At 39.7% G+C, this 24,064-nt stretch overlaps 1 protein-coding gene across 14 annotated transcripts in view; it reads left to right on the top strand.

The window, feature by feature from the left end:
- SOX6 (SRY-box transcription factor 6) overlaps positions 1–24,064 on the top strand; it is a 449,606-nt gene that overhangs the window by 344,761 nt on the left and 80,781 nt on the right. For 13 of the 14 annotated variants that reach the window (XM_081204706.1, XM_081204709.1, XM_081204708.1 and 10 more), the window contains 2 exons: positions 8,541–8,664; positions 16,591–16,670. In XM_081204706.1, the coding sequence (XP_081060832.1) occupies positions 8,541–8,664; positions 16,591–16,670 (204 nt within the window). The remainder of the gene's footprint in view (positions 1–8,540; positions 8,665–16,590; positions 16,671–24,064) is intronic. The other variant, XM_081204701.1, reaches the window with a different exon arrangement.

Here is a 24,064-nt window from a genome sequence, read left to right as displayed (position 1 = left end):
CACATTCCCCTTCTTGCACTTAATTTAATTTAATTTCTACCATGGTCATTATGCCTATGAATATTATAGGAACCGATCTGGAAAACTCAGATACAAAACAATATACAACAGCATAAAATACAATCCTACAGCTTCACTCTGAAAATACTTGGTTGAACAATAAAGTTTTCAGCATATGCCAAGCCCATAAAATGGTCAGAGTGTGCTTTATTTCCAAGGGGAGAATAGTGTGGTGGTACCTTCCATGTGGAGCAAAGACTCTACTCTGGGTAGCCACAAGATGGATTTCAGGAGCATCTTGCAGCACTAGGAGAGCCTCTTCAGATAATCTCAGTGACCAGACAGGTGTATAAGGAATAAGGTGGCCTCTACGGTAACCTGCTCTCAACTTGTTTAGGACTTTGTATACTAATAAAGTTAAACTTCTTCCAATCGCATACTGGCAGCCAGTGCACAATGCTACCTGTTGGTCCACTAAGCAGCCTAGCTGCTACATTCTGCACCAGCAGTAGCTTCCATAAGAAGGAAACAATGTGGATGACACCAGCATCACATGCCCAAGACAGGAGTTGCACTGGGGTTGCAAGAAAGTGTGCAATTTGTTTAGCCCATGTGTCTCTGTTGTCCAGAATCTAGATGTTACCGGAAATAGGAAACCATAGATACATACATTACTAAATTAGCATAGGAATTGTATCAGTTAAGAATTTTGTTACACACCACCCCAATTCCGAGTGGTGCAAGATTCCAGGGGTACCAGGCACTTACCAGGGTATGTGTTTCCTTTGAGACAATGAGGCACAGCAGAGACTGTGGTGTCTTTGTGATATATGGTTTATTTGCACATACAACCTGAACCTGGATGAAGATGAGTGCAGAGCATTCATGTCCCAAGAGGGTCCTGTTCCTTCTGTTGCTGCAGACTCTGATTCAAAGAGACCCCAAACAATGTGTCTGAGCCTCTCTGCAGCATAAAACAGACAGCCCTCATTGTGCTCTGCAGCTTGCAAAACCGGCCTTTTCATCGCCCACTGCAATTCTGCCCCTCCCTCCTGAAACTCTGACCTTTTGTCTCTGCTATCTCTTACGTCAGGGAGGGGATTTCCCCATTTTCTGTCCAGCCCAGAGAGTCTTTGTTAACGGCATTCTTAATGGGTCATCACTCATTTTTGGTGCTCTTTTAATGGTCCATCTCTCCAGATTACTTCATCAGCCAGCCTGTCTTATTTTTTTTTAACATGGCTTATATTTTAACATTTTTAATATTATGGCACCTTCTCTTAATACTCCAAAATTGGTTAACTTCTAACATTTTCTAGGAAGTATGAGTACCTTGCACCCACAAACTCTGGCACCCAAAGCCTATAACAATATGCAGGTTTGAGTACTAAATGTGCATATTTAGATATGTTTTGTTACAATCAGGATTTGATAAATATGTTCAGGGCTGAAGTATTTGTTTAATACTGACTTCTCTCTCTCTTAATATTACATATATATGTTACTGATATATGGGGAATTTTCCTTTACATTAACAAAATATAATTAGATTTACCCTCCCATTTCCCTCAGAGCTATTGGCAGAGGTTCAAGGCAAGATCTTAGGGTGGGATGGAGCAACCCACATAAACTTAGATAATCTGTAATGCTATAAAATAGAAACCTTGTGTTTTGTGTGAGTACACCATACATGACCATTGTTTAAAAAACAAATGTCAGTAAGAATTTAAAGAAAACATGGAGAGAGAGAGGGAGAGATTTGTTGTTTGGTTGTGTGGGATGGGGTAAGGAGGACATATGAACTGCAGGTTTTAGTGTTATCCCAAAGTTAGGCCAGTCATTACCTAAATTGACCTTATTAACATGTATAACTAATGTGTTTGAATATGAACACTGAATGAAAATATGTGTCCTTAGTATTTTTACTTACTTCCGATGAACAAGGCAGAGTGGAAACATGAAACATATACCTCTTCACTAGTCTTATGGGATATTTGAATTAATGGACTTGTTCTGTCTTCTGTCATGGCAGAGTGACCACTGACTGTGAAAATTTGCATAATAGTCAACTTTTCTCTCTTGTAGCCATAAACTGTTTCGTTCTGCTTAAAAAGTGAGACTCTTTTAGCTCTCCTGACTTTTTCAGAAGTTGTAGTAACCGAGATTTGCTGTTATGCTTTAACCAAACAAATGCACACATGGGGATAACAATATGCTGAGTTTATGCAGATTTTACAACACGAATCTGAATAAAATGCCCACTAATAGACCCATAAGGAGTAATAAACACACATGAATTTTCCTTAGTTGCACTTTAAAGTGATTTTAACATACTACTAGACCTTAACAATAATATTTAATTGACAAGATTATGCATTTGTATGGATTGAGAAGGTGGTAGATCTCTAATTCCAAATGAGCCATAAATTCACTTTTGCATAACATGTTTTATTAATTTTTTTTATAGCTGAGACATCTTCCTTCCCTCCTAGTGACTCTTTCATGAAAGCGTAGACAGTTTAAAGTTATTTAATTAGTCATTTTTCATTCTTTTAGCATTATAAAATAGGATTTAGATGTCTTTTTGTTCCCGTATTATACTATATGACTAAATGTATAGCTACAAACTGATCGCAACAGTAGACAGGCAGTAAAAATACGGATTTACATCAAGTATAAGTGAAGAAAGAAGCAAAGGGGTTACATATTGATGAACCAGCTCCACACTACTCATCTCATTATAGGCTTGTTGGTAATCTAGGTGCATAATTTAGCCTGACACAATCAGATGACCATTTCATCATAAATTTGTCATAAACTATGAGCACAGTAATGTAACACACCCTAATTGGATTGTAGACTGGAACTAATAACACTACATGTAGATTGTATTTTAAAGTGTGCAGGGCTTTCCCAACATTTAGGGAATTTGTTAGCTGTACATTTGCTGTATGTGTGTATACTAACATCTAACTATCTATAGCTGGCTTTGCTCTATATATACACAAGGAACTCCTGAATTGAACTAGCCCTGCATGCCTGTGTATACTTCTTTTTATTCTTTTACAGGCAAAGAATAAGGTTCTCATATTAGAATGTCAAATATAGGGCAATACAGTGCAATAATGTTTGGTAGAGTTTTGTAAAGCTGTAGTAAGACATCCCTTATGTCTTTATAGAGTGGCTCTGGCCTTTAGTAGGGAACTTTTGACAGTTTTCTGAATCATAGCTAGTGCAAACTATAATATTGTTCACTCAGTTGTTTAAATTATCCAAAATAAATTTACCTTTTAACATACTTCCTTACAAAAATAGGAAATATTTCTCAGAGATATAAAATTAGAACTGACATTTTAAAATAGCTATTTCCTTGTCTGTCATGTGCACATCATTTATTTATTTATTTTAAATTACAGCGTGTATAACAAATTTGTGTATCAACAAATAAACATGAACGATAAATCAATACACATCTGTGCACATCTTTAAAGATGGATATACAGTGCATACGGAATATTAAAGCATATGTTACTAATGTGATGGACACTTGCCAGTTCTTTAGTGCTGTTAAAAGTGCCTGAATCTAAGTAGACTGAATCAATCTACTGCTTGGGATGGGGTGATGTGAGATACTACTTCAAATGGATATAAAACCTTTTTTCCTTTTTGATGGATACAAAGCCACTCCAAAGTGTTGGAGGGTTATAACATTATTACAAAATATTATATGATTTAAGCCATAACTGATTGTGGAACTGAGAAAGGCCGGCACTTGCAAAGACAACACCTAAATACACAAAGCAGTAACAGAAACCTACGGTAAATTTAGCAATCCCCTGAAACTAAAATCTGAGGCAACAGCAGAATTAGACAAAGCCTTTAAAAAATCCTTTGTTTTCAACAGTCTTCAACTGTGGTTACTTTAACTGACAATTTGTTTTGTGAATTGGGAGACATCAAGAATTACTTTTCATTGGATCTGTATTTTACAGGGAATGAAATCAGAACTTCTTGTAGTTTCTCTTCTGTAGCTGAGTGACAGGCATTAAACAAAGAGGATTGTTCAGATTTCAGTAGTTATTTTCAATCATGTTAGAAAAAAGAAAGTTAAATCTTCATGAAAGAGAAAATGAGTCCCCTTGAGTGTCACTCTGTTTGCACATTAGCACATAGCAAGGTCTTTGCCAAGTTGCTCTCTGACTGACTGCTGCAGATGCTCTTTCTCAAGTATTCAGAGTCAGATCTTTAGTGCAAGTCTTCAGGGACAAACAATAGCACCTGTTCCTCACAAGATATCAGGCTAGTTAGTCCATTCATGTATCTTTAATGAAGCTCCAGGGCAGATGGCAAAAATAAAAAGGCACCATCATCAAGTTAGCAAAGGAGACAGAAAGAAAGAGGTGTTGGTGCAACAATATATTGCTTTTCTGAAGAGGAAGAAAAGAGAGTCCAGAGTTTTTCTTTGGCATCTGCTGGTGTCATGATTTTTCAGAAAGACTCAAGGAACAGAGAAGCAATTAACCTTTTTGAGAATTTATATGACTTAATGAAGCTGGCTATCCTCACCCTGCTAGATCAACTAGCATACCCAGAGAGAATGCCAGTCGCTTAGTTCAAATTATCATCACTGTGTGTGCTATTTTATTTTATTTTTTAAAAAAGGGAGGGCACATTTTACTCCACAGTGCATACCTTATGCCTTTTGTCCTGTGTAGGGATTCTTGTTCTCACTACACACCTTATACATTTGTCCTGGTGCTCCAATATACACTTGTTTCTGGTTAACTCAGAAAAAAGGGGACACTAAGTCTTGTCTGCTTCTACTGTGCCACATTATCTGGATATTAGAGGATTTGAGAACATCTACACTTAAATAATGAAGGTTTGTGGAAGCTTCATTCCCATAATCTCTTTGTAAGCTTCAAGCCTCGTGACTGCAAATCAGAAAAGCACATGGCGGTTTCACTTTCCTTGCCCTCCACCTTATTTTTTTGCCATATTATGGGCCCCCCCATCAAAGGTATTCTGTGCTTCTCACTGTGCTTCCAGTCCTACTTGAATAGTCGTTTCCAGAGGGTGCTGCTTGAGGAGTGCTCTTCAGCCCTGTGGAGCCTTCAAAGTGGAGTTGCTCAGGGGTCAGTTTTATCCCCCCCATGCTGTTTAACTTCTACATGAAACCACTGAGTGGAGTCATCTGGAGTTTTAGAGTATGTTGGCAGCAATATGCTGAGGACACACAGCTCTACTTTCCCTTTAAATCTGCAGGTGTAGCAGTAGATGTGATGGACCATTGTTTTGCATCAGTAATGGACTGTTTGAGAGCCAACAATCTGAAGCTCAATCCCAATAAGACTGAGGCACTGTTAGTTGGTGCTTACCTCGACTGGATGGGTGCAAGGTTGCCTGCTCTTGATGGGGTTACACTCCCTTTGAAGGAGCAGGTATACAGCTTGTGAGTACTTGTGGATATTTCCTGTTACTTGAGGCTCAGGTGGCCTCAGTAGCATGGAGTGTCTTCAGTCAGCTTTGGCTGGTGGCCCAGCTGCACCCCTATCTGGACAGGGATAACCTAACTTCTGTTGTCTATGCTCTGGTAAACTCTAGGTTAGGTTGCTGCAACATGGGGGTGCCTCTGAATGCAGTTTGGAAACTTCAGCTGGTGCAGAATTCAGTGGCCAGGTGGCTCACCGGGGCAAGATGGTTTGAGCATATTGTACCAATCCTGGCCCGACAGCACTGGCTGCCAATTGGTTTCCAGGCCCAATTCAGAGTGCTGGTTTAAAGCCTTAAACAGCTCAGAACTGCAATACTTCAAGCATTGCCAGTCCCCATATGAAGTGACCCAGACCCTGTGATCATCATCTGAAGTCCTTCTTTGTGTGCCTTCTCCATGAGAGGCCTGGAGGGCAGCAATACGAGAATGGGTCTTTTCTGTGGTGGCTCCCCGTTTGTGGAATGCTCTCCCCAGGGATGCTTGCCTGGTGGCTTTGTAGCATATCTTTAGGTGCTAGGCAAACACATTCCTCTTCTCCCAGGCCTTTGGCTAATTAATCAATCTATGTCCTGTTGGGGGGGTATTGTCTTCATTTGTATGTACAGTGGTACCTCGGGTTACAGACACTTCAGGTTACAGACTACGCTAACCCAGAAATAGTACCTTGGGTTAAAAACTTTGTTTCAGGATGAGAAGAGAAATCACACAGCAGCAGCGCGGCAGCAGCAGTAGGCCCCATTGGCTAAAGTGGTACCTCAGGTTAAGAAACGTTCCAGGCTAAGAACGGACCTCCAGAACGAATTAAGTTCTTAACCCAAGGTACCACTGTAGTATGTATTTTTTTGTTTTTATATTGTGAACGGCCCTGTAATCTTTGGATGAAGGGCAGTATGGATGGATGGATGGATGGATGGATGGATGGATGGATGGATGGATTGTCCCTTATTGCCCTGAGATATCCTAGTTTTCCATTTTTAGAGAGAATATAAATAAATAAATAAAAATACCAGATCTACACATGAATAGATCTTCTCTGAAATTTTAGCATAAATAAACTTACATATATCCCAATGTGCAGTAGCAGTCAGCGATCTGAAATAGTAATGGGGGGGGCACTCACAGTATGACTACCATGTCACACAATATGTTTCACTGGATGATATTATAGACAGAGGGGTGAAATCAAATATATTTTGAGTAACAACCCAGCCCCTTCTATAACATCTAATTTTGCACTTAATGCACAGTTGTCATAAATCATGCACACCAGAGGAACAAACTTCAGTCACTTCCAGAAATGGCCACTGCGTTAGTATACATGCTGCTGCTTCCTTCTCAAGTAAATGTGGTTGTCTTTTGGCTTTTGTCTGCACCATCTGGCCATAGTCTACTTGGCTATTGTGATTGATGACTTCAAGTTTACTCTTTACTACTGTACTTCAATTTCAGGAGTTGTGAATGACTCTGTATCAGTTTGATTCAACATCCACTCTAAAAGCACTCAAAATTATTGTGAAACTCATTTTATTTAGTTCCTAAATGATGGTATACCGCCGCCTTTAGACACTGACATTGTTTTTGCTTGTTTATTCAACGGCCTACAGGAACAATTATCATGCAACCAACTTGGTAGTGTATAAAAAGTTGATACTGGACACAGGGGGATCGACTTCAATTTAACCATGTTAAATTTGTCGCTAACATGGAGAAACTGGGCTTACGTCAGCTAAAATAAAAGAAATGGCTGCTCATAGCTAGTTTCTTTCACGCCCCAGTGCCATGGCAGTAATTGCACAAAGACCTTTTTATTATAAGTTGATTTTCCTGAGAAATGGATTCCGAAAAATACTGTAAAGTGTTTATGTTTTGCTTGACCTTTATTAACCTACATCTTAGGGCTTTTCCCCCAGAGAAGAGTTGTTGGTAAATTAGCTCTCTTAGAAGCGCACACACAGTAGCCTTTCTGGTCTGCATCAGATGTTGGGAGAGGAACATGGATATGACAAGAAAATTTGGCACTATTTAAACAGTGTCATAGGTCAACATATGGATTTTTACCACTAAAAAAGTTTTGTAGGAATTAAATCCCAACAAAAAGCCATTGAAGTTTATTTTTAATAGAATTTGAAACCACTCATTTGCAACAAGAGAAGGAGCTGAAATTATTTTCTGATTATAAAACAATTCATTTTTATACATTTTTGTAATCATCGGCAAAATCCTTGCATTAGTTCTGAGTAAGCCAACAGGAAAAAGAAACATGGCATTTCATTGGATCCAGCCATCTTTTGGCATAGTTGTCATGATCCAGGTATCTGAAGAAATAAAGCTGAATATTAAAATCTCCTGATTCCCACCTCTCTAGTTCTGTTTGCCCAAATAAAAAGCCCGATAAGTATCTGAATAATTTTCTGCTTCTGTATTTTTATTTTATTTCAACGTTTTGGTTTTTGATACATTTATGAAGGTCATATGAAATTTGATGCAGTGGGATTTATTCTAAAATGGTCAATACCACACAATAAATATCAGGCTTTATGATAGTGTTTAAAGCTATAAACTGGAGAGACAAGCAAAATATTAGTTTAATTGAAAGCCAAGAATTTTGGTTTCATTTAAAGAGGTACTGAAATTTTGCTAGTCTTTTGAAAACATTGAATTATTTGCCGTATAGGTTCAGTAGGTTGAATTTTTAAAAAGTGCTTGAATTTTGCACTTGAACGTAACATTTTAGAAACAAATGAAACTATAAAGTACAGAAGCAGGATAAAAAACAGAAATGAGAGTGAGAGAAATCTTCTTTTAGAGCAGGCCCAGATTTAAGCAAAACTTAGTAGAACAAAAAAAAGTACAGGTTGTTGCACCTTTGACATTGAGGGAGAACAAAGCTACTATGGCTTTGATGTGACAATGTGAAATTGGCAAGGATTATGGTTAGGAGAAGGTTTGGTTGGACTCTGTGAATGCAGGCACACTATCAGTGCTGGAGAGTTATCTGTCAGGACAAATTTGTGCTATTTCTGATCAGAGACTGTCTTCTGTTTAGCAGGTTCAGGGTCACATGCCTCCGCTCATGATCCCAATTTTTCCACACGACCAGCGGACATTGGCAGCGGCTGCTGCAGCCCAGCAGGGATTCCTTTTCCCCCCAGGAATAACTTACAAGCCAGGTAAGTTGACAGGGTTGTGAAGCTATTTAACATGTTACGATATTAGCCATGGCTACTCCTTGTAATCTGCCTGGTATGGACAGTGATATGTAAAAGCTGGGGGATTTAAGCTGGGGGAAGGGGTGGGGAGGAAAGGAAATATGTGGATTTCTTTTGCAAGTCTAGATGAAAACTTCTTCCAGAAAGAACCAGGGAATTGGCTTCTCAGGGCCATATTTATTTTACTTCTGTATACCACAAAATTATTTCCTTTGAATTTATTGACTTTCTTCTCTGCCAATTTGTGAGAGTAGCCTGGCTCTTTATGAGGTTACATATATATCTTTTTAAGGCCCTTTTATCATCAGAATATATATATACACATACTAGTGTTTTGTGCAAGCCATCTTTATAATTAGAGATAAAAAGTAAAGGTAGGTATGATTTAATTTGTGTATTTCAATTGGGCAGCAATTTATACGATTTCCATCTAAATAACAGAGGTTTCAGCAGTTCAGCTACAATCATCAATTCAGGCTTGTAACAGGTCATGCAACTTCGCAGTGAGAGATGTTTGGAGATGATTCAGCAAATATTATGATTTCTTTCTTTATTCCTTTGAGTTTACTGTGCTCCTGGGGAATTCAATTAGGGATATAATGGTTTGAAGCTACTTTCAGAGTCTGCTTGTAAACAGGACTTTAAATGTTTAAAGCCACATTAGCAAAGAAACTCAGGGTAAGGAGATATTTAAGTAAATAAAAATCAACCTTATTTTCATCTGTATATTCCTTGTAAACCTACATCTCAGCCAGAAGCAGCATCTTTATTTTTCTAATTAATCTCACCCCCTCTAATTAATATTAAACAACAAAATGGTTACAGCATTTCCTTTGAATGTTAGATGCAAAATTTTCATTTGGAATCTGCTACTGCTGTTAATGGGAATGTTGCAGTGGCTTTCAGAAAAAGGTGGGATCGGTTCTGAAACAAAACCGTATGTTTTAGAATGTAAACTGCATATTAAATGTAATCCAAGTTAAATATAAACTCTTTTCAAGTAAGTTTAGTAAGATATTGTGCCAAATAACCCTGCAGAAATTATTTCCATTTGTTCCGCTCTGCTCTGTCTTGGTAGTTTCTTAAAAATACATTTACGGAAAATGGCTTTTTAGATGCTAAGTGTCAGAATTGGACTGGAATGGCTAGAATCTAGCCCTCCACTCAGTCATTGACTGATTTGTGATCTGGGATACATACTTTGCCTTAACTTCCCCCAATTAATCTGTGAAATGATGATGTCCTCATGTGAGTGAGAAACATTGTCCTTTTATGTACCAAACATGTTGAAACCAGTCTAACTATTGGCAATGTGAACAACCAAGCTATATAAGAAGATAAGAAAACTGGCACAGTCCCTGCTTGTGGGTGTCATTTTAAGGGATGTTGTAGATGTAGATCTCTCCCCTCCAGGTTTGCACATCAGGCATCATGCAAGGGCATTACGGGGAGTCACAGGTTTGTTCATGCCTCTCATATTTCCTTCTAGCCTTGACTTTTTTGGACAGTGCAAGTTGAGTCACCTACATGGGACACAAGAAGTGGCCTTTTGCTGGGTCACACTCCTTATCTCTAGGGGCTCAAGGAGGCGTTCAGCTAACAGGTCCCATTACTGCCCTCAGCAAAGACTACACTTGCACAACAGGACTTGCCTTCCTCCCCTCCCCCACGTCCCAGAAATTGATTCAGGAGGGGTCAGGAGAACACAAGGAACAGCAAGGGGCAGGAGAGGGGAGATCATTCTGTCCTGCAAGCCAAAATTCTTGCGCTGATGGAATGATCAGAAAAACACAACACTATATACTCCCTCAGGAAGGAATCTTTCATGTCACATCTATCTGAGCCTAAAAAAAACAAAAATGGGAGAGATCAGGGACTGAAGCTGTGACCTTCTGCATGCCAACGATGTCTTCTACATCCTCCCTTGTGTCACAACTATTAGAGATTACAGGGTCCCAAGCTAGCAAATATCAATCATGAATGTGATAACAGATTTCTTAAAATTAGTTAGCATACTTCTCAAGATTGTATAATATAATTTTCCAGCATAGCAAGTACTAATTGAGAAATCTGGGCTGCATAGATCACCTAATTAATTTTTATAGGTACTCCTTTTGGTATATATAGCATATACCAGATTAATTAAAACTTTAAGATGCTGTGTAACTCAAATTACTGTTGTCTGCTGACCCACATACACTTGACAATTCTCTCAGGACACCCTACTATAGAAGTTGGACCATATTTAAATTAGATACATAAAGCAGAGCTATTACAAAGCCAACAATTATTTGCATGGATCAAGCAATTACTCTTGATTACTTTGACTCCTTCATATCATGAAAAAAGTACTATGAATGGTTTGAGATCTTTGGCAAATATGAAGACATGCTAGTTGACTGTTAATTTAGTCAAGCATGGGGGAAATGTTACTGGGTAGGAAATATGAAAGCTGGTCTAAGTTTTATGGCTAAGAAAGTGAGCAGTGAGCCAGCAAGTCCCTGATTCAAATCTCATCTAATTTATGAGCTCACTAGTTTCCTTAGGCAAACCACTATTTCTCACTGTGAACTGTTTTCTCTGCTATATGCAGATAATAACATTGATCTACTTTACATAGTTGTTGTGAGGATTTCTTAGGTAATGCAGGTGATGTACTATAGCTATGTTGTTTTTGTGAATTTATACTTGTAGTGTTCAAGATCCAGAAGTGGCTAATATCATGATTTAGGGTCCTCCCTACTCCCATAGCCTCTTTCTTTTGTGCCATGCTGTGACTAAGGGAAAGTAGCAGGAGAATGTTGTTGTGCTCATATTCTTCTTATGGGCTTCCCATATGCATCTGGCTAGCTGCTGTGGAAACAGGATACAGGACTAGACAGAACTTTGGTACGATCCTGCAGGGTTCTTGACATACACAGTCTTAACATACTTAATAGTTTCAGTTGTTCAGATTATATGTCAAAAGCAAAACAAAAACCAAGGTGTTTTGTGTTGCTATACTTTTTATTTTGAGGCCTTGTTTAGCTTAGTTTAGAAAAGGTGTCCTTCACTTCCTGATTAAAGGATGTGCATAAGAATTAACTACAAAAATGGTTAAATCAGAACATCTGCATAACTCAGATTTACCATCTTGGCTGTTCTTTTTGCAAGACTAGATCTAGGCTAACAACTCTATTATACTGTTATTTTTATTATGTCAGAAGCAAGCTATAAAGCACCAAGAGCTATAGATCAAATCCCTTGCTTTTTATTCTAGGAAGGGTTGTGCAATTCTTTAGCAATTTACATTAATTAGCATTAACATTGTTTTGTCAAATACACTGGAAGGGAAACTGATCAGTTTTCAAAGTGGTTGAGCATGTAGCGAACAGCTGTGGTCAATTGGACTTCTTGACCTGCGCACACAGAGCAACAAACATTTGTGTAGAATCATCGGAAGTCATGGTCTATACACGAATTTCCAACTGTTTCAGAGAATGAAAGGTGCCTTCCATGTAGGAAAATGAAAATGTACGGAGCAGCCCTTAATGTTCAAAACCAGGAAACACTGCTTTGCTCTGGATTTAGAACAATGTGTTTCTAGTATGTGCTGCAGCTGCCCACAATTGTTTAAAGAGCACTGGCCAGTTTGAAATCTGAAACAGAAGTTGGTAAATCATTCTGGGATTTAATAAGCACCTATGTATATATAAACAATAGAAGCACCAATATAAATAGGCATTCAGCAAAGCCGGAGAGCTGAGAAGGGTAGTTTTCAAAACAAGGATGACTGGGGATTTGTTCCCCCCACCCCGTTCCTTGAGCCATTCTCCAAGTAATCAAGACTAGTACACACCTATGCCTTCAAAGGACCTGTTCTGACTTGTTTTGTCTACCTTCATAAAATTAAAGAAGAATAGGTCCTCACGCAAGCATTCCAAATCCAGAAACAAATTTGAAAAAAATTGCTACAACATGTTGAGTGATAGATTGCCAAGACAGCTACCAATAAGATCCTTTATCTATTTTGCATGTATCTGTGTGTGTGTGTGGTGTGCGTGCTTGGAAAATTAAAAGTGGAAATATGCATCTTCTGCAATTAAAAATGTAAAACTTTCACCATCTCTCTCCTTTGTCCCCGGCTCCTGGCCCCTGCCTCTCCCCACAAGGAACCTGTCCCTGCTTTAGTTCTACTCCTGTCAGCAAAACATTCCATTCGTATGAAGTGTCATGCTTTGTTCTCTGGATAATGCTATTATATAATGCAGTAGGATTACGTTAACCATATACAGTTCACTTTAAAATGCTTCCATTTAATCCTAGAAGGGACACTTCATGATTTGGGGGGTCGGGGAGAGAGAAACATAGGAATGGGGGGGGGGTTGTCATAAGTAAAAGCGAAAGCCATAGCCAGCAGGTGATCCAGAGAACACTATAGGGTGTGGTATAGACACTAATAAATTAACTTTAAGGTGTGTGTGTGTGGGTGGGTGGGTGGGTGTGTGTGGGTGTGTGTGTGTGTATCCATGAAAGCATGACAGCTGTGAGTGCTACAGGGAATTCTTTTAGGGTTTGATTTTTTCCCTCAAAAAAAAATGTTTGACATGGAAAATGTTTTAGTACAAATAAAGCAACTACTCTTGAATTTACAAAAGGGGGAAATAGTGACAGGGTTGCTGCATGGAACGGGGATAAATAATTCATAATATTTAAAGAAAGAATGCCTTGGAAATGTTCAGCAATGCAGTCCATGCTTGTGCTTGAATGCTTATTTCTCTCCTATTTAAAGCATCATTTATTCAATATCTTTGTGATGACTTCTTTTTTTTAAAGTCTGTTTACCAAAGAAACATTATTTAACTTTTTGATGAGGATACTCTATATTCAGATAATTTTGTTTAGCCTTCAAAGAAGATAAGCAGAATTATCTAACCATAGAGAGACAAGAGTTTTATACTTTAAGAAAGCAATTTAGTTATTTAAAAAACAACATCAGCCCTCTGCAAACTAAAATCAACCTCATAGAAAGGGGAAAAATAAGATCAGATTTTATGAATGTTACTCCATAGGACACCAGCACAATGTAGGTTAGCAAAGGCATTGTAGCAGTGCTCCATATGCAATCAGAAGCCAATTGTTAGTGGACTGTGTACAAGCACATACTGTGCTCAATGGTCTGATGAGGTATTATGGATATGATGCAGAGAGACATTGTGGATTAGAACTTCACAATTTGTTTAAAAAGTGAAAGCAACTTAACATTTACACTGAGCTTATCTGAGTCCTGTGGCGCTTTGGGTGGTAAGCAGAGGGAGGGTGCTTTATGAGGATTTCGGAGGCTTGGGAATTGAGGTGTTATGTGTGTTGGGGAAAACTTGCCATTCCCTGACTGCATTGTTTTGTATCCCTTCTACACCGCACCTACCTTATTACATTCTAAATGTAATATAGAGTTGATGCAAAGCAGCTTGGTTATTATAAATGTAAAAAATGTACAGAGGAGCAGCTTATTAAAACATAGCCTAGAGATAGTACATAACACTGACTTTAAATAAGAAGCTGAAGTGATACTCTATTAAAGCATGGTTATTGTGTAATTTATCAATCACTGTCTTTTTTTTTTAATTGCAAGTTCATTTTTTAACCTCCCCTCCTCCCCCTCTTCCATTCTGCTTTCTACTTTGCAAAAGTGTGCTGAAGTGGCATGGGGAGTGGGGTGGCTACAGACACTGCCTAGTTGTGGTGATAATCTGAAAAGATACCATATATAGGTAACCATATTCACATAGGCAGCAAGCAGCCTCTTTTTTCTGGGTTTCTTATTTTAGCAGTAATTTTATAAATACCCTGGAATTGCAGTAGTACCTATGATTGTATTCTTATAAACATTAGGGATTCTGTAGGTTTGTGTCTAGTGCTTACTGTTTATATAAGATGTAAAATGCTGATAGATGTATTCCAACCCATTTCCCATCATCAATATGCATGGTACTTTACAGAGTCTCATGACAAAAATGACAGTTCCTTGGCCCAGTGACCTCATAATCTAAATTTCAACGGTGGTGGAAACAAAGGGAGTGCAGAGGATAGGGAGCAAGGCTAGAAATGTGTGTTGACAAATATTAATGTGAACAAACCCATCTATGCAATTAAAGTATGATTATCCAAACAGCTTATTTTCAATGCTCAGTAGTGACTTGTGAATGTATTCTGCTGCCAACATGTGGAGTAGATAATGACTTTGGGGCTAATTCAGTGTTTGATCAGAGCACTGACCCATCTTAGATGTGAAGTAGGGAACCCAGGCTGAGATGAAATTTCTCAGAAACATTTTTTTCCTGAATGTTCGACACCTTCTTTTCGTGTCAACCACCATGTCTTCCCCACTGTGCCCTGGAACGATACTAGGTCCATAGAATTGTGCAGAATGATGGCCAGGCTGCCCATGAAGTTGCTGCTGCATTTACATCGGCATAAACAAAGGGAAAAGGCTGGGCTACCACCACTACTTCTTGTGAGCAACTCCCCTAAAACACGGTTGGAGAACTTCTCCCCGCCCCTGGGAGAAATTCAGTGAACCACTCCTCTCAATTTCCCCACCTACAAATAGACTGGCGAATTTTGAGAAGCCGTTTATGCACAGCTCTTAAAAAAAACCCAAGCCCAACCTGTACCTAGGAGAAGATGGAGGCAGCTGAATCAATACATGTTCCAACCAGTATGTAGAGCATTTTTATCCACTGGGGATCCTGGGATTTGAAGTTGAATCCCAGGTCGCTGGAGGGAAAAGACACTTTTGTATAGTGAGAGCATGTTCTCCCTCTACCTTCCTTCCTGCTGTTCTCCTGCTTGTGGAGTAGGAGAGGAGACAGAGAACCAGGGGTAGGGGGCTTGCTGAGGGAATGCTGTGCTCTTAGTCATTTGAGCCCACCTGCTTCGAAAATTCATTCCCTCCATAATGCATGAGTAGTCACAAAATTAATTCACAGTATTCTGCATGTTCCTTGATTTCATGGGAGATGGTTACTTTAAGAACAGTAAGCAGATAATTAGGTCTTGCTTTCATTTTGTTGAAAAATGATCTAGGGTTCTTCTGCACATTGCTGGGCACATCTTTCCCCTTTTGCCTTGAAGGATACATGAAGATCACGAATTAATGATAAAGGAAGACTGGTAACAGGGGTGCTCTTGAAATAGTCCTACCTGAGTGTGAGACACCAGGAATGGGATTGCAGTGGTCTTGGGAGAGACGATCCTGAAAGAGATTGTGCTTTCTTTGCTGTGAGTTGAGTTCTGGGTCAAATTCAGTGCCACCTTGCAGAGTCCAATCCGTAATCCACACTGAATATGTGTGTCTGACCACATTCTCACTGCCCCAGTGATATGGGAGGAAAAGAGCTCAGGATCTGCTGCTGTTTTGTTCTTGTTTCTCTGTGCATGGGATGTCCATCAAGGTTACTTCAGAGAAATTTATTGAAATCAGACCATGTCCACTAATTTACCTGTTACCCCAAAGAAGTGCAGCAATTATTTATTTTAAATCTAGAGAAATAGATGCACAGCATCTGACAAGACTGGGCACATAGCACTTTGTGTCGCTTTATCACTTGAAACCTATCTTAAATGAACAATTATTTTCCAAGGCAGCTATGCTTTGTGATCCGTAATAAGAGCCGGCATGCTTGGGTCTAAGCATTGCATTTTATGTTTTGCCAGTTTGCCTACTAGCAATCTGCTGAGCAGAAGTTCCAAGTTAGAGTTGCAAGTCTGTGCCCAGCAACCCTCTTTTGTTTTTGCAGATGTTTAGGCTTAGAGCAGTGTTGTGGAGCACAGGCCCTGTTCATACTTGTCTGCTGCTATTCTCTGCTCATTGTCTAAACCTGTATGCATTGTTCTTCTTGACAGGTGATAACTATCCTGTGCAGTTCATTCCATCAACAATGGCAGCTGCTGCTGCTTCTGGACTCAGCCCTTTACAGCTCCAGGTATGTGCCAGAACAAAAATATGTGGGCTTGAAGCCAATGCTTTAGTGGAAAACTGCTAACCAGCTGTATGCTAAGTAATGGCTTGAATGTTAAATAATTTTTTAAGCACAGCCCCAGAAGGATTAACACCTTATGTACTTAACATGCTGCAAACAGAACAGCATGCTGTCAGCCTTGATGCTGGGAAATACAGCCAACTTTGTATTTTATAACAATGAAGTTAATACATTTTGGGCAGGATCCTGCTTAAATTAAGCACTTTTTAATCCAATTGATTTTGGTCAGATAAGTATTATTTGATTCTTCTATTAAAACCAAAGTGATTTTAAAAAGTGCTTAACTTGTGCTAAGCTCTATACTCTGTACATGTTCTCTGCTTTGAGACTGGGGAAGAAAAAGTATGTAACTATTTACTGGAAGATATATTAATAGCATTTATGTTTCTTAAGCTACTTCTAAGTGTGCCCTGTTTAGCTGTTTTTGCTCATAGTGGGTGTCTGAATAAATGCATTATATTTTTTCTTTGGGGCTTGGTGATGACTGTTTCATAAACTGAACACTTGCAGCTTCTGTATTTATGGAATCTCAGCCTTTCCATGCGTTAAGTTGGTTGGATGCCAGCAGCCATCAGGAGTCTGAGTTTGGTCCCTTGCTAGGTCATTTATTTATTTTTGTCATAGGGGGAACTAAATGTTGTGTGAAAATGATTTACACTCCAATTTATTATATAGCTTTTTAATATTCCCCAAGAAAAGGCACAATAGTGTCAAATAATGAAGCAACAGTCAAAAGCTTACAAGAGGGTGTGTTTAGTCATCGCACTAGAGGTTTACCTCTTGGACATTTAAATGATGTGGCAAATATATCTTATACCTATTACCAGCCAAAAGAGTAGTAGTGTTAAGTCTCTAGCAGCAAAAGATTGCTGTGGTACCTCAGAGGCAAATAGGCTTATTCAGATATTAGTTTTTGCAGGCAACAAGGTAATTTATGCCACAACGAAATAGTCATTCTGTGGGGTGCAAGAGGATTTTAAAATCCTGTTAATAGTCAGCTGTTCTTCTTCAGGTGATGTCATATAAGGCTACATATGTGGATGGCCAGCCAAATAGGCCACATAGCAGGAAACTCTTCAACAACAGTGCCTAGAACTTGGCCCCCTCACCCCACTTGGCCACAGTATATGGTAACTAAGAGCTGAAAAGAATAAGCAGGCTGCCCATGTCAGGGGTAACTATGTTCTGCCCTCCAGCTGTTGTTGGTCTACAACTTCCAACAGCTTCAATCCACATGGATAGTTGTCAGCGATGATGGGAACTGTGGCTCTCCCACCTCTCACCTATGTTGAGGAGATGCCACTGAAGAAATTGGATAACTTGTTAGCTTATGTTGAGATAGTGGTGTTTGAGATAGGGGAGCTTGTTGTAGCTAGAGGTAGAGACACCTGTGCCTCTTTACCAGCCTGACTCATCTCTGCCTCTTGGCCTCCTCCATCCTACTCTCCTGATGCAGCTTCAACCTCGGCTCTCTGCCATAGACTCCCCTTGCTCACTGAGCCCTGTTTCCTCTTCAGCTGCCAACACCTCCTCCTAGTCTTCTCCCTCCAACCACTCATCCTCGTCCCACCACAAATCCCCTGGCTCTGAGCCTTCTTCGGCTAGGGGTTCCCCAGCTGGTTTATCCCACCATTTCTCTGTGCCCAACCAATCCATGATACACAATTACTTTCATGTTCTCATAATAGTAAAGTGGATGAGAGTATATATATTAAGATTTGCCCCCACATTTCAATTTTTTTGTTGAAAGATTTTTTTATCACAGTGCTTGCGAAGTTTCTGTTTAAATTTTACATTTCCATTGACAGACAGATGACACTACCAATAAACAAATCACTTACATGATGTGTTGGCTTACTCATGAGGCTGTGTCCTACATATTTCAGAGGTAATCTAATTGCTTTTTTAGAAGCTAAAGAGATCAGATAATAACTAAAGGCTTGCGCTTCAGCAAGTACTTCAGAACACTATTATGTGCCCCCTTGCCCAGATTATCTGGAGCTTTGGGCTGGGCTGTCACCAATATGCTGATGACACCCAACTCTATCTGCTGATGGATGGCCACACCGACTCGGCCCTGAACACACTGACCAGATGCTTGGAAGCTGTGGCTGGATGGTTTCGTGGGAGCCGATTGAAACTAAATCATTCGAAGACAGAGGTCCTATGGCTGGGTAGGGATGGCATGGGGATGAGGGACCAACTCCCTTCTCTTGTGGGGGCCCAATTAGTGCCATTGCCTTCCGTTAAGAGTTTGGGTGTAATCCTTGACGCCTCCCTTTTCATGGAGGCGCAAGTCACAGCAACAGCCAAGGCGACATTTTTCCACCTTCGCCGCATCAAGCAGTTGGTTCCTTACCTTTCTCGCCCCGACCTGGCCACAGTGATCCATGCGACGGTCATCTCCAGGCTTGACTACTGTAATTTGCTCTACGCAGTGCTGCCATTGAAGCTGACCCAGAAACTCCAGAGGGTGCAGAATGCTGCAGCGAGGCTCCTCATGGGGTCTCTGCCATGGGAGCATATTCACCCAGTGCTTTTCAAACTGCACTGGCTCCCGGTGGAGTACAGGGTCAGATTTAAGGTGCTGCTTTTGACCTTTAAAGCCTTTCACGGCCTAGGACCCTCGTACCTACGGGACCGCCTCTCCCGGTATGCCCCACGGAGAGCCTCAAGGTCCATAAATAGCAACACCCTAGTGGTCCCGGACCCTAAGGAAGTTAGATTGGCTTCAACCAGAGCCAGGGCCTTTTCAACTCTGGCTCCGACTTGGTGGAACGCTCTGCCTCATGAGACCAGGGCCCTGCAGGATCTGACTTCTTTCTGCAGGGCCTGTAAGACAGAGTTGTTCTGCCTGGCCTTTGGCTTGGAGCCAATTTGATTCCCTCCCTCTCTTTCTTTTTTCCTTTCCTTCTCCTCCTGCGATGAGGCTACATTTTAATATTTTAATGTTTCAATATTTTAATGTTGTATTTTAATTTTGTTTTTAAATTGTAATCATTCAACTTGTTTTTATTATTGCTTGTAAGCCGCTCTGAGCCCGGCCTTGGCTGGGGAGGGCGGGGTATTAATAATAATAATAATAATAATAATAATAATAATAATAATCTGGATCATTTTCTAGAAGTTCTACCAAACCCAATAGCGAAATTCCTGATTCAGAATCTTACGCAATCTGTCTCTCAAACCTTAGGACCTTTAGAGATGGCAAAATATCAGCTTTTTAAAAACACCATTGTATAAGTGTTCCTGAACCATTGATAGTTGTTTTCACATTCACTCTCAGAATCAAAGAGCTTAAGAACCATAGCCATCTAGTCTAGTGTCCTGTTCTCACTGTGGCCAACCAGATGCTTGGTTGTGGGGAAACCTGCAAGCAGGCTATGACTACAAGAACAGCCTTCCATTGTGCAGTATTCAAAACATACTGCCTCCAACTGTGGAGGCAGCACACAGGCATCATGGCTAGTAGCCACTGAGATCCTTGTCCTTCATGAATTTGTCCAGTCTTCTTTTAGCCCATCACTGGCTTTTGTATGTGAGAGTTCCATACAAAAGGTACTTGTCTCTCCTGAATCTTCCAACATTCAGCTTCATTGGATCCCCACGAGTTCTAATGTTATGAGCGGGGGAGAAAAACTTTCTCCATGCCATGCATTATTTAAAAACTTCTATCACGTCACCTCATACTCTTCTTTCCCCTATACTAAGAGTTCCAAATGCTGCAACCTTACATCCCATGAGTTGTTCTATCCCCTTCATCAATTTGGTTGCCATTTTCTTAACATTTTACACTCTACAATATTCATTTTGATGTGATGTGATGTGATGAGAACTCTACACAGTATGTGGTCACCCCACAGATTTGTATAATGGCATTAAGATATTCATTTACTAGTGATCCCTAGCATGGAATTAGTCTTTTACACAGCTGCCACATGCTGGGTCAAGACTTTCATTGAGCTATTCACTAGGATCCCAAGGTCTCTTTCCTGGTCAGTCACTGCCAGTTCAGACCCATGAGTGTATATATGAACATGCATCACTTTACACTTGTCTACATTGAATTGCCTTTGCTATTTTACTCAGTTTGGAGAGGTCCTTTTGGAGCTATTTTCAATCTCTTTTTGTTTTAACAATGCTGAACAATGTAGCATCATCAGCAGACTTGGCTACCTCCCTGTACATCCCATTTATGAACAAGTTTCAAAGCCCAGGTCCCAATACCAATCCTTGGGGAATTCCACTTTTCTACATCCCTCCATTTGGAGACCTCTGCATTTAGTCCTACTCTCTGCTTAACCAATTCCTGAGCCACTTCTCATATTCCATGACTGTTAAGCTTACTCAGGAGTCTTTGGTGAAATATTTTTGAAAGTCCAAGTCCATTTGTAAGACATGGCTTGTCCTTGCAGAAGCCATGTTTATCTATATGAAATGTGTGGAAAAATCATGGTATGTGTACAACTTTGCACAATTCCATTCTAGCTACCTTTCTGACATGAGATACTTTCCCAGATGCAGCAGTGCATTTATATAAGAGGTTATGAAAGGACCATACCATGCTTACAAATAATGGTTTAAATCAACCCTCCTTAATACATATTGGCAGATTTTTATGAGAGTGATAGAGAAGGAGCAGTGATACAGCTTGTGCTATTGTTCAGTGTTTCCTCTCTTCTTTTCGTCCTCCTCCTATACTAGTCCCTCTTATTTTTTCCCCAGTGTATTTTTTATATATAAAAAACAAACTTTTTAAATTTGTAGAATTTATATTAGTTTTACTCTGGGTACATGTGTGCAGCTGAATGTAAGTCTTCAGGGATTGTTTCCCAGCCTTTCAGTGGACTCATAGCAACCCTGTTCCTGGGAAATCTCATGGCAGCTCAGTAGACACACATCTGTCCTAGAAAGCTTCACTGTATGAAATCTTTTATGAGGCCCCCCTATCATTTCTCCTTCCATTCCCCATAGCAAAACCAGTAAGGCAGCCCTGCATTGGGAATTTTTTATGCCTGATGTTTTACACTTTTTAATATATTCTGTAAGCTGCCCAGAGTGGCTGGGGAAGCCCAGCAAGATGGGCGGGGTATAAATAATAACATTAATAATAATAATAATAGTAGTAGTAGTAGTAGTAGTAGTACTGTTCCAGAATACACACACACACACAATTTGTTAATAAAGAAATGGTACAGTAGCATGACAACCACTGGTAAATTATTGAAAGTGATAATGCACTGCAATTATGTTAGCTGGAGTTATTCCTAGACAGTGTAATCTTCTGAAGAGAGAGAGAGAGAGAGAGAGAGAGAGAAAGTGTAACAGAAGTGAGAGCAAGCAAGCAAACCTATGGTTCTTACCTTTCCCCTGATGTTTCTTGTATAGTTTGTCCTTCAAAGTTTATCGCGTATAACATTAATGAGGCTTGGCAAGTCTTAGCTATGGTTGCAGCTGTGTGCTGGAAGACTGAAGTTTTTATCATCAACTAAATTAAACAACAACAACAAAATACCCATGCAGTATGCTTCTTTAGTCTGTTTCTCTTCTCCTCCCCCAGCCCCCCTTTTCTTACACAAAGTAATGACCTTTTGTTATACCACTGGGTGAAGATCCAAAGTACTGCTGAAGCATTGCAGAGCCTGCCTCAGGGGTGCAGTATTAGCAGAATGAAGGCCAAAGAATGCTATTTTTAGTTGAACAGTTTGGCAGATGGAGGCATGAATACTCATATATCTGAAGGTTGAGGGGGTTTGAACCATTAATTCTGATAATGTATTTAACCCTGGGAACAATCAGAAACTGTAACTCTAAGGTTACAATGCTTTTGACCTTTAGAGAACAGAGGGCACTCAGTACAGTAAACAATATATTACATTTCTACTTATTCTAATTCTCTCACACATATAAATTTCAGGACTGGGGTTGACATTTGCTTTCCTCAGCTATTTTTGTGCTGGCCCTTACAGTAAAGTCAAGAAGAATGTGCAGGAAAGAGGCTCTTGTGATGTGACAGTCATGTAAATATGTCCCTGAAATAGCTAAGATGTTAAGTGTTGCCTTTTATGAAGAAATAGTATTCTCAAGAACTGGCATGTCTGAGACATATTCCTTGCTTCTTTCCCTCCCATCCCCCATCCTGTCTCCAATGAAAAAGTTGGTTTTGTGGCCTGCCTTAGTTTATGGAGTTCTTTGTATTCTTCTGTAAGCTTAAAACACTTTACGTTTGGGAGGATGCTGCGCAGTGGGCTTACTTTCGAAAAGGAGAGCTATTTGGTCCCGCTTCAGTCCCTCACCGGGTAAAGTGCTCTGCCAGCTTCTTGCCTTATGAAATTATGCCTGCTCCTCTTCAGCAAATACAGCAGTTAAATATCACACAGCTTAAGTATTCCTAATTAAAATATCTCCATGTGTCAGCATATTGGTAATGTATTATTTTAATCCATTTATTTTGTTTATGAAACAGTGACATATGTTTAGATTGTGAAATATATGAGCCTTAAAAATCACTTTATTGAAGAAAATTAATTCCTACAATGCTGTCTGGGTAATGTGTTCACTCACCCAGTCAGTCACTGGCGGGCCTGCCACTCTTAATGTTGCTTAGACACACTTTAACAGTTTTATCTGACATAACATTTCTCTGATGCAGCCAGCAATAATAATTTCCCCCACAAATGCTAAACAGGAGTTTCCTTTATTTTCATTTTCAGCCTAGTAAAGAATGGGGATTTTGAGAGAGGGGAGAGGGTGGGTGGAGGAGGAAAAGGGAAGAATGCACAAGAGATTCAAGTAAGACCAATCAAAATTAAAACCAGCTAGTTACCTTTTCAAAGTTTGACACTGCAATTTGTTTGTCAGCAGGTAGATGTTTAGGTCAGCGCTGTGAGTGACTGACTGTCAGCAGGAATTCCAACAAGACAAGTAATTTAACTCAGTGTATTAGTGACAGATTGCTCACTTCTTCGAATCACTAGAGAAAATAAACTTAATATTGTTACAGGCAGAGATTCTGTCTTCATTAGCCTCATAGAATCTTTCCAGCTAGCACTCAAAAGACTACTAAGCTCTCAATGGCCTTATTTTTCTTGTAGTGTTGTTTTGTTATTTTAGCCAAATGCATTTGCTTATCATGGATCTGTTACAGGGAATTTTTTCATCAAAATTAACTCTGGAAAATGCAATCATGAATCAGTCTGCCAAATTTAGTGACTATTACAGATAGATTTGGGGTGCAATTTACATACTTTTGGGTATTTTGGACAGGCAGTAGGCTACTATAGAGTCCCTAGCCTCAATCAAAGCAAATGAGTTGTGCTTAATTCCCAGTGAAATCC

This window comes from Podarcis bocagei (genome assembly GCF_964188305.1).
Source record: "Podarcis bocagei genome assembly, chromosome: 1".
NCBI classification, from domain to species: Eukaryota; Metazoa; Chordata; class Lepidosauria; order Squamata; family Lacertidae; genus Podarcis; species Podarcis bocagei.
Note: the sequence above shows the minus strand (reverse complement) of the source record. Positions and strands in the feature narration are given on the sequence as shown.